At 55.3% G+C, this 9,993-nt stretch overlaps 2 protein-coding genes and 1 pseudogene across 2 annotated transcripts; 2 read left to right on the top strand and 1 right to left on the bottom strand.

The window, feature by feature from the left end:
- Window positions 1-611: 611 nt before the first annotated feature.
- Window positions 612-1,400, bottom strand: LOC140221102 (uncharacterized). The gene has a single exon (XM_072290427.1). The coding sequence runs from the start codon at window positions 1,398-1,400 to the stop codon at window positions 612-614; it is 789 nt and encodes a 262-aa protein (XP_072146528.1).
- Window positions 1,401-6,077: 4,677 nt separating this feature from the next.
- On the top strand, window positions 6,078-6,858 carry LOC117835075 (uncharacterized). The gene has a single exon (XM_034714434.1). The coding sequence runs from the start codon at window positions 6,078-6,080 to the stop codon at window positions 6,768-6,770; it is 693 nt and encodes a 230-aa protein (XP_034570325.1). The 3' UTR covers window positions 6,771-6,858.
- Window positions 6,859-8,023: 1,165 nt separating this feature from the next.
- On the top strand, window positions 8,024-8,931 carry LOC117840042 (uncharacterized; annotated as a pseudogene).
- Window positions 8,932-9,993: the final 1,062 nt, after the last annotated feature.

The following is a 9,993-nucleotide window of genomic DNA, read 5'->3' as shown; positions in this document are numbered from 1 at the left end:
GAGGTTGGTAGGGAGGATGGCCTTGGTGCCGTACACCATGAAGAAAGGTGTGAAGCCCGTGGATCTGTTCGGGGTCATCCTTAGGCTCCAGAGCACCATGGGCACCTCGCCTTCCCACCACCTGTGAATTTCTTGAGCCTGTCAAAGATGCGAGGCTTGAGGCCTTGCAAGACCATGCCGTTGGCCCGCTCGACCTGCCCGTTGGTGCGCAGGTGGGCCACGAAGGCGTAGTCGACCCGGATGTGGTAGTGATCGCAAAAGCGCAGGAATTTCCTTCCCGTGAATTGCGTGCCATTGTTGGTGTTGATGGAGTTCGGGACCCTGAACTTGTAGACAATGTCGAGGAAGAACTCAACCGCGGTAGCTGACGTGACCTGGGTGATGGGCTTTGCCTCAATACTCTTGGTGAATTGGTCCACCACTACGAGGAGGTGGGTGTAGCCCCTGGGCGCTCTTTTGAATGGACCGACCAGGTCAAGACCCCATACAACGAAGGGCCATGTTATCAAAATGGTTTGCAACTCTTGGGCTAGTACGTGTGTTTGCCATGTGTAGTACTGGCATCCCTCGCAGGAGCAGATGATCTGCTGGGCATCCTCCATCGCAGTGGGCTAGTAGGAGCCTTGTCGGAACGCCTTGCCGACCAGTGACCTCGGGGCCGCATGGTGGCTGCAGATGTCGGCGTGTATCTCCAGAAGTAGCTCCCGCCCCTGGTCGGTGGGAATACACTTGTGGAGGATGCCTGATGGGCTACGTTTGTGTAGCTCCTCCTCGATGACCACGAAGATCTTTGCGCTTCTAGCGAGGCAGCGGGCCTCAGTCGCATTGACGGGGAGGGTGTCCTGCAGGAGGTAGTCGAGGAAGGGCATCATCCAGCTCGGTTCGAGCATCGCAACCTTGAGGTCTGGGGTGCCCATCTTGGTCCCCACGGTTGGCTCTGCTACCGGCTCAGCGTGAGCTGCATCGGAAGCAGGGGTGGGTGCCTTGGCGAGCTTGATCAACAGCTCATGGGCATTATTGACGAAGACCCTTGGTGGGGTGTGCTCGCGGTTTGACGCGAGCTTCGCTAGGAAATCGGTGGCGAGATTGCCGCGCCTGAGGACGTGGTGAAGCTCGAGGCCATCGAACTTCTCCTTGAGCTTTTGCACCTCATCGTAGTAGGTGACCATCTTTTCATCGCGACACGAGGCTTCTTTCATGACCTGGTCAACGACTAGCTCTGAGTCATCCCTAATGTAGAGGCAGCGAGCGCCCAGCTCGGAGGCGATCTTGAGGCCGTGGATGAGGGCTTCGTATACCGCCATGTTGTTGGTGGCCAAAAAGTGGAGGCGGATCATGTACTCGAGGCGGTCCCCCTTTGGGGAGGTCAGCACGATGCCAACCCCCGCGTCCACGGCCATGATCGACCCGTCAAAGTACATTGTCTAGTACTTGTGGCTGGTTGAGGCGGGAGGAAGGGGGGAGGTGGGTCTAGGTCACAATCCACTCTGCGATTAAGTTGACGAGAACCTACCACTTGATTGTAGTCATTGGCTTGTAGTTAATCTAGTAGCCCATGAGCTCTGTTGCCCATTTAGCTACGCGACTAGAGGCACCGCAGTTCTGTATGATCTCCCTAAGTGGCGCCGATGTCACCACCAAGATTGGGTGGCTCTCGAAGTAGTGAAGAAACTTGTTCTTCAAAATCAAGATGGCATAAATCATCTTTTGGATTTGAGGGTAGCGAACCTTGGTGTCGAACAGTACTTCACTGATGAAGTATACCAGCCTCTGCACTTTGAGGGCATGCCCGGGCTCCTCACGTTCTACGATAAGCGCCGCGCTGACCACTTGTATGGTCGCGACAATGTAGAGCAGCAGGGGCTCTTTCGGGGTTGGTGAGACCAAGGTCGGATGTGAGGCAAGAAAGGTTTTGAGCTTGTCAAAGGCCTCCTGCACCTCTTTGTTCCAGTGGAACTGGTCGGATTTCTTCAGGAGCTTGTATAGAGGCATGCCGCGCTCCTCGAGCCATGAGGAGAAGTGGCTCAGGGAGGCCAGGTACCCCATTAGCTTTTGAGCACCGTTGAGGTTCCTGATGGTGGTAATTTTCTTTGGGTTGGCCTCGATGCCGAGCTCGGAGACAATGAAGCCCAAGAGCTTTCCCTTGGGCACCTTGAAGACACACTTCTCCAGATTGAGTTTGATGTTGTAGTGGCAGAGACACTCGAACGTGTCTCTCAGGTTGGCGATGAGAAGCTCCATCTTGCAGGATTGGATGATGATGTCATCAATGTAGACCTCCACTGTATCCCCGACCAGGTGGTCGAGGTAGCGGTTCATGCACCTCTGGTATGTGGAGCTTGCGTTCTATATCATGACGTAGCAGTACATTCCAAACGAAGTGATGAAGAAGGTCATGAGCTGGTTGGACTCCATCGCAATCTAGTGGTAGCCCGAGTAGGCATCAAGGAAGCAGAGGACCTCGCACCCCATGGTTGAGTCGACCACCTGATCGATACAAAGCAACGGGTATGGTGCCTTGGGGCATGCCTTGTTAAGGCTTGTGTAGTCCACACACATGTGCCTTGAGCCATTCTTCTTTTTCACCAACACGGGGTTGGCCAGTCACTTGGGGTGGAAGACCTCTTTGATGAACCTGGCTACTAAGAGCCGAGCGATCTCTTTGCTAATGGCCTTCTGCTTCTCATCGTCGAAGCGGCGCAGGCGTTGCTTCATAGGTTGAGGGTTCGGCCTGATGTCGATGGCGTGCTCGATGACTTCCCTTGGGATCCCCGGCAAGTTAGAAAGCTTCCATGCGAAGATGTCCCAATTTTCATGCAGGAAGTCGACGAGCTCACCTTCCTATTTGGCGGATAGTGCGATACCGATCTGCGCCACCTTGTTAGAGTCCTCAGGGTCAATCTAGACCGCCTTGGCATCCTCCATGGGCTTGAGGATGCCCGAAGTCGGAGCCTTGTTTGAGTCCGGGGCGACCTCTTGCGTGATCTGCTGGATCTCGAAGAACTTGAGGGAGCGGATAGTCTGCATCACCAGCTCACAGTTCTCCACATCGAAGAGAAGCGCAAACTCGTGGTTGGCGCTGATCGTGATCACACCGCGGGGTCCAGGAATCTTGAGCTTGAGATAGGTGTAGTTCGGGATCGCCATAAACTTGGCGTAGCATGGCCTCTTAAAGATCGCGTGGTAGGACCCCTCAAAGTTGACCACCTCGAAGGTGAGGATCTCAGTGTGGAAGTTGGCATGGGTTTCGAACGTGATGGGCAGGTCAATCTGCCCCAGGGGGATAGCCTGCTTCCCCGGGATGACCCCATGGAAAGGTGGCCCAGTTGGTCGGAGCTCCAACCTCGGGATCTTCATGTCATCCAGGGTGGCGATATACATGATGTTGAGGCCACAACCCCTATCCATGAGGACCTTGGAAAGGAGGGAGTTGGCGATGATCGGGGCCACCACGAGACGAAGCCTCCCAGGTGCCCCGATGTGGTCGGGGTGATCTGTCCTATCAAAGATAATCGTTGTATCCGACCACTTAATGTAGGTCGGGATGACTGGGTTAGCACTTAATACTTGTCTGGCCTTGTTCTTCCTCTTGCGGCTCCCGTAGAAGTCCGAGCTGCCGAAATCATGAGGCAATCTTGGGGCTCGGGGAAGGTGTCCTCCTCCCCGGCATTGACATCGGCATTTGGTGGATGCTTCCCTTTAGCGCCGACCTTGAGGTCGCCCCTCAGGTAGCGCTTAATGAGGTCACAGTCCTTGCATAGGTCCTTCGCAGGGTAGCCATTGTTCGGGCACGGTCCCTCGAACATCTTCTTGAAGTAGTCGGGGGTGGGTTGTCCCTCCCTTCTCCTGCTTTTCAGAACGGTCGGTGGCCGCCACGAGGTCGCTCTCGTGGCCCTTCTTGTTCTTCTTTTTCTTGCCATCATGGCGGGAGGGGCCACCTCCTTCCTCGTCGTCGCACCCTTCCCTTTGTCAAAGATTGCGACCACCGCCTCCTCTTCGGAGGCGTGGTTGGTGGCGATGTCTAGCAGCTCCTTGGTGGAGCAGGGCTTGGCGCACCCGAGCTTATGGAGGGTCTCGCAGGTGGTCCTCGAGATAAATGCCCTAATCACGTCGGCATCAACCACGTTGGGTAGCTCATTGCATTGTCATGAGAAACGGTGGATGTATTTTTGGAGCGTTTCCCCCGGCTTCTGCTTGCAGCTCTTGAGGTCCGAAGAGTTGTCGGGTCGGGTGTACGTACCCTGAAAGTTGCCGATGAAAATCCAACAGAAGTCGGACTAGCTGTGGATGCAGTCTGGCTAGAGATATTCCAGCCATGCTGAAGCCGAATCTACGAGGAAGATCAGCAGGTACTGGATGATGAAGTTGTCGTCGTTGGCGCCACCGGCTCGGCATGCGAGCCGATAATCCTCCAGCCAGATGTTGGGATTTGTGTTCCCAGCCTACTTGCTGATGTTGGACGGGGCACGGAAGTGCTCAGGGAAGGGCACGGAGCGTATCCTCCTCCCAAACACCTTCGAGCCCGGGCCATCCGGCTCAGGGATCGTGAGCGCTCGTAGTAGCGGTTGCAGCGGCCGCGATGGTCATCGCGGTCGTGATGACGCTATCTGTCGGACTTCGCGCATTTGCGGTGCCATGCCTGGAACGTGCGACGCGCGTCGTGCGCCCCGCCCAAGCGGCTATGTGCCGAGGCCGCGGGGCGTTGTGGCGCTAGTGTCCCTCTCACAGGTTGGCTAGCCTTCTGTTGGCCACCTACGGTTGCGGCAGGCGCGCGGGAACCCTGGGAGCCGCCTGCACTCCGCGTTCGGTGGCTGCTGCTCACCTCTTGTCTCTGTTGGAGGGAGCTCTCCGCCTGCTGGAATGCCACGGTCTCAAGCAGACCCTTAAGCTCCTGATGGATGTGCAAGCCCTCGGGGTCCTACGGCTGAGGGATTGAGCACAGGATCATTGCCGCGGCGGCCACTTCTAGCTGGCACGGAAGAAGCGGTGGACTCCATCTTCGTTGCGCATGATCTGCTCATGCATGCGACGAGAATGGTTGTGGGCCGCTCCGGCTGCCTGTTCCTTACTGAGCTCGGCACGCTCGCTCTCCAGCTGGGCACGCTTGCCGTCGAGCTCCGCTACTTCAGCAGCGAGGCGTTCTGCTTTCTCGCGGAGATACGCCTCGCTCTCCTCTTGTGTGCGCTGGATCGGCTGCGCGCACTGCCCATCAGGAGGGGTGTGCTCGAGGGGCTACTCGCGAAGTGCATCTCCATGAGGTCATGGAAGGATGTCGATGCGTACTCCGCCGCACCGACGAACGTGTGGTTCGCGGGGTTAGGGCGGAGCCAGTGCTCGAGGTCCAGCTGGAAGAGCTGGGCTGCGTCCCGGAGACCATACGGCAGCTGACCCGTACGGTCCCAGAACTCAATCTCGGGGGGAGTGAGACCTTCCCCAAGAGCTGGGTGAAGACATTGGCCGACGCATAGAAGGTGCGCTGGCAGGCCTCGGGCTTGGGTTCGTCCCGAGGTGTACATTGATCTAACGCGCTAGGGCATCGATATCGGTGGGCAACGCGGTGGGGCTTTCACTTGGTGGCACCCCCTCCAGCTCAGGCTGGATGGGGAACCCCTCCTCGAGGAGGTGCAGGTGATCTAGCTGGTCGGCGACGAAGTCCAGATTTCCAAAACGGAATGCCTACGAAGGAAGAAAGCTAGGGACTTGCGGTGCAGGCAAGTGCAATGCAACAAATCCAGGGCAGCATGACACATGTAAACACCGTGTGGCGTGTTCCTGGTTCCAGCTGCTCTTGTGAATCAGTTTAATTAAAAGGATATCTGGCACAAATGACCATCTGCTACTGACAAACGGAGGAGCTAATGACAATTGGATGCAGTACGCTAATAAGGACTCTTGTTTGTTTGCTGATGAATTGGAGCGACGACTAATCGCCTTTAACAAGAATTTGAACAACCAACAAGGTACGACATACACCAAGTGCTGGCATGTCCATACAACATTTTCGATCGGACTTGCATCTAAATTCGACCCTGATCGACCATCTAAATTCACTCACAAACCACGCGCGCTAGCACAAGATGAAGCTCGCCGTTGCAGCAGTGGTTTCCCTCCTCCTGGCCGTAGCCGCCACGGGCGGCGCCGCCGTCACGTTCCAAGTGACGAACAACGCGTCGACGACCCCCGGCGGGCAGCGCTTCGACCGCGACTACGGCGCGGGCTACGCGGCGCGGGTCCTCTCCGACGCCTCCCGCTTCACCTGGGCCGTCTTCAACCAGACGAGCCCCGCGGAGCGCCGGCCCGGCGTCGACACCGTCGCCCTCGTCGTGAACGCCGCGACGGACGACGGCGCCATCGCCTACACCGACGGCAGCACCATCGTGCTCGGCGCCGGCTACGTCTTGAACTACACCGGCGACGTCAGGGCCGAGGTGACCGGGGTGCTACACCACGAGACGGTGCACGTGTGGCAGTGGGGCCTGCAGGACTACAACGCGCACTGGTGGGTCTTCGAGGGGATCGCCGACTTCGTGCGGCTGCGGGCCGGGTACGCGCCGGCGCACTGGGTGCTGCCGGGGCAGGGGAGCGGCTGGGATAAAGGGTACGACGTGACGGCGAGGTTCTTCGACTACTGCGACTCGCTCAGGCCAGGGTTCGTCGCCGTGCTCAACGCCAAGCTCAAGGACAGCTACAGCGACGACTACTTCGTGCAGATTCTGGGTAAGAACGTGCAGGAGCTGTGGATGGAGTACAAGGCCAAGTACGGCCAGTGACCCTACCCCGGAACAGACGACTCGGTGGAGTGATGTTGCTTATTATCTCGCCCTTATCTCTTGCAACGAGGGGTTTATCATTTTGTTATCCGATTTGTGGGACACTATTTGATTTTTCACATTGGGCTGTTTAACGAAGCGAGCAACTTCAAGAGTTTAAAAAAAAATCTCTTCCAAAACTATCTCTTGAGGCTTCTACTAAAATTTATTCTCCCAAAATAATATCATCCCACAACATATCCCCAATAATAAACTAATACTTCAAAACTAGTCACGTGAGCACGTGAACTTCTCTGTTAGGCTCCAGCAGCTTCCCCCTCCAACCTTTCCTGCGTCGGCCTCCAAGCGCCCACTCTCAGGGTGAGGCTGGAGCACCACCAGAGGCACTGTGTGGCCGGAGAACAAAGGAGCTGGAGGAGGCGGTGTGGCAGAGAAGGAGCCCGGCGCTGCGGCAAGCAAGCCGGCGGCGCAGCCTGCCCCGGCAACTTCTGCTGCAGCTACGATGGGTACTGCGGCATTGGTGCTATCCACTGCGGCAGGGACTGCCAGAGCAGAGCCTGCGGCCGGACCTGGATAGCGTGCGGCCGCGATGGGTACTGCGGCAACTCTGCTTTCCCCATCGTACGAACACAGAACACCTGCTCCTTTTCTCTGCAGATCGACACTACCACAAAGCCCAATAGCCCCACGAAGAACACCACCACCACCAACTTCCTTTCTGCAGGAATAGCATCCACATCGCCCGCAGGATGCACTGCCAGACGACGGGCAGAAGGGACAAGGGAGGACGGAGCACGCTGCGGGCAGCGCGGCGCCGCCAGCGCCGCTGGCTCGACTGCGCAGGTGGCGCGGGGGGAGCTTTTGGAGTTGCTTAGACCGATCAAACACGACAGGAGATTTTCTTCGAATTGGAAAAATCTTCGACTCCCGTATTTTTCCACACTATTTCTGTTTCCTTCCAGTAATGGATCAATGGTCCGGAACTCCGGATAGCTACGTTGTCCCCGGGCGATTTCGAGTATTCAACTCTGCACTGCCGGCCGTGGCGTCCCCTAAATTAAACCACAGGAAGCATGGTCACCAAACAAGATCACTCTAAATTTCCTGGGTTCACACATTGGAACAGTCAAGTCATGCAGTTTGATTTGGCCCTGTCCAGAAAATGAAGTCAGCCAGCTTGACTAGTTAACAATGAGTTATGAACGTACCATACACGTAGCGCCATCAAAATATCCCTCCGATCGATCTGCCTACAAATTCAGCCCCACACCTGCCACTGCATGTCATCACTAACCAAAGCTCGTAGCATTGTAGCACAAAGAAGATGAAGCTTCACGCCGTGGCAATCGCCTCCCTCCTGGCCGTAGCAGCCACGGCCGGCGCCGTGACGTTCGACGTGAAGAACGAGGCGGCGAGCACCCCGGGCGGGCAGCGCTTCGACCGGAACTACGGCGCGGACTACGCGAGGCAAGTGCTCTCCGACGCGTCCACCTTCACCTGGAGCGTCTTCAACCAGCTGAACCCGGCCGACCGCAGGCCGGCCGACGGCGACACCGTCCTCCTCGCCGTCCGGGACACGGGCGGCATCGCCTCCACCAGAGGCAGCACCATCGAGCTCAGCGCCCGCTACGTCGACGGCATCACCGGCCGGCGATGACCTCAAGGACCAGGTGACCGGGGTGTTGTACCACGAGGTGGCGCACGTCTGGCAGTGGGGGCTGCAGGACTACGGGGCGCACCCGGGGATCTTCGAGGGGATCGCCGACTACGTCCGGCTCAAGGCCGGGTATGTGCCGGGGCACTGGGTGAAGCCGGGGCAGGGAGACCGGTGGGATCAGGGCTACGACGTCACGGCGTGGTTCCTGGACTACTGCGACTCGCTGAGGCCGGGCTTCGTGGCGCAGCTCAACGCCAAGCTCAAGGACGGGTACAACGAAGACTATTTCGTGCAGATTCTGGGCAAGAACGTGCAGCAGCTGTGGCAGGATTACAAGAACAAGTACAGAAGTGGCTGATGTAAAACAGTAGAAGTGACGTGGTCTTGTCAACCGGTCATTGAGTTGGTTGACATATGGAAGTATAATATAACACGTTGTACTTGCGGAATAAAATTATAAAATAAAGTAAATGGAACGTTGGTGTTCTACTATTGCGAGGCTTAGATTAACAGTGTTGTGCGAACTTGAATGGTGAGAACAATACTAGCGACAACTCGCGTCCACCAAGATGCAAGGAGTGCTCAAAGAGATGCACAATAGGCAGCAAAAGAATATGACTCTAAAAAACCGATCAAGGAAGTACCTATAGCTCAGTCAGTTAGGTTATTCGTGATGGAACACAACTATCAGAATTCAAGTCGTCGACTCGGTACGTGTGCTCAAACTTTCGATTAAAAAGGTTTGACTATTATGTGTGTGGGGTTTGTGTGTTCGTAAGCATATGTATTGTGTTTCTTTGAAAAAAAAGAACGCGTATCAACTTTTTAAAAAAAGTATAGTATTTTTTTGTAAAAGTTTATTTTTAGAAGAAGTCGGTTGTGGCTGGACAAGGACACCTACTCCTTGGCATCGATTGTGGCTGACCACAAAAGTCTCGGAGTATTCCACCAATAGATGTGTAAGTTGGTACACCGGCAGAGGTGCAAATTGGTATCTTTAAGAGCTTGGGTGTGTTTGGTTCAGGGGACGAAGTAGGATGGAACGAGACAATCCTACTTCGTCCCACGTTTGGTTCGAGAACACAAGGATGGAACCATCCCAACATTACAAGAAATATGTTGATCTATGCCGAAAATTTTATGGCACATTTGTTCTCATCATAGATCTATGATGTTTCTGGTTGAAAACGTCATAAAGTTTCACATCCGAGCAAATTTAGCGACAAAGTTACAGAATGTCATAAAGTTGCCATTGTAGCAAAAAGAAATCGTCACTCGCTGTTACATGTTGGTTTTGTGACGATATAAACTCCGCGAAAATGTCATAAACCAACTAGGGTCCCACATGTAAGTTTAAGCTGATAAATAGGATGGTAAAATAAAATGGAAAACGTGCTCCTCCCGTGGGTCGAACCTGTTACCGATCGAATGGGAAGTCTTTACCGCAACCATGTCCTGCATGTAAGGTAAGTTTCATGTTAGTGTCGTATTTGACCGTAGAAAATCTCGCGCTGCAGCTAAAAATAGTTTACCCGCTGCTGCGCTCCCGGGATAGGGAAAAAAGAA

Source organism: Setaria viridis, chromosome 9 (assembly GCF_005286985.2).
Source record: "Setaria viridis chromosome 9, Setaria_viridis_v4.0, whole genome shotgun sequence".
NCBI classification, from domain to species: Eukaryota; Viridiplantae; Streptophyta; class Magnoliopsida; order Poales; family Poaceae; genus Setaria; species Setaria viridis.
The sequence above is the reverse complement of the archived record's forward strand: the minus strand, read 5'-3'. Positions and strand labels throughout refer to the sequence as shown.

Excerpts from the sequence above, each read along its gene's own strand:
- LOC140221102 (XM_072290427.1), bottom strand. The coding sequence starts at position 1,400 with ATGGCCGTGGACGCGGGGGTTGGCATCGTGCTGACCTCCCCAAAGGGG.
- LOC117835075 (XM_034714434.1), top strand. The coding sequence starts at position 6,078 with ATGAAGCTCGCCGTTGCAGCAGTGGTTTCCCTCCTCCTGGCCGTAGCC.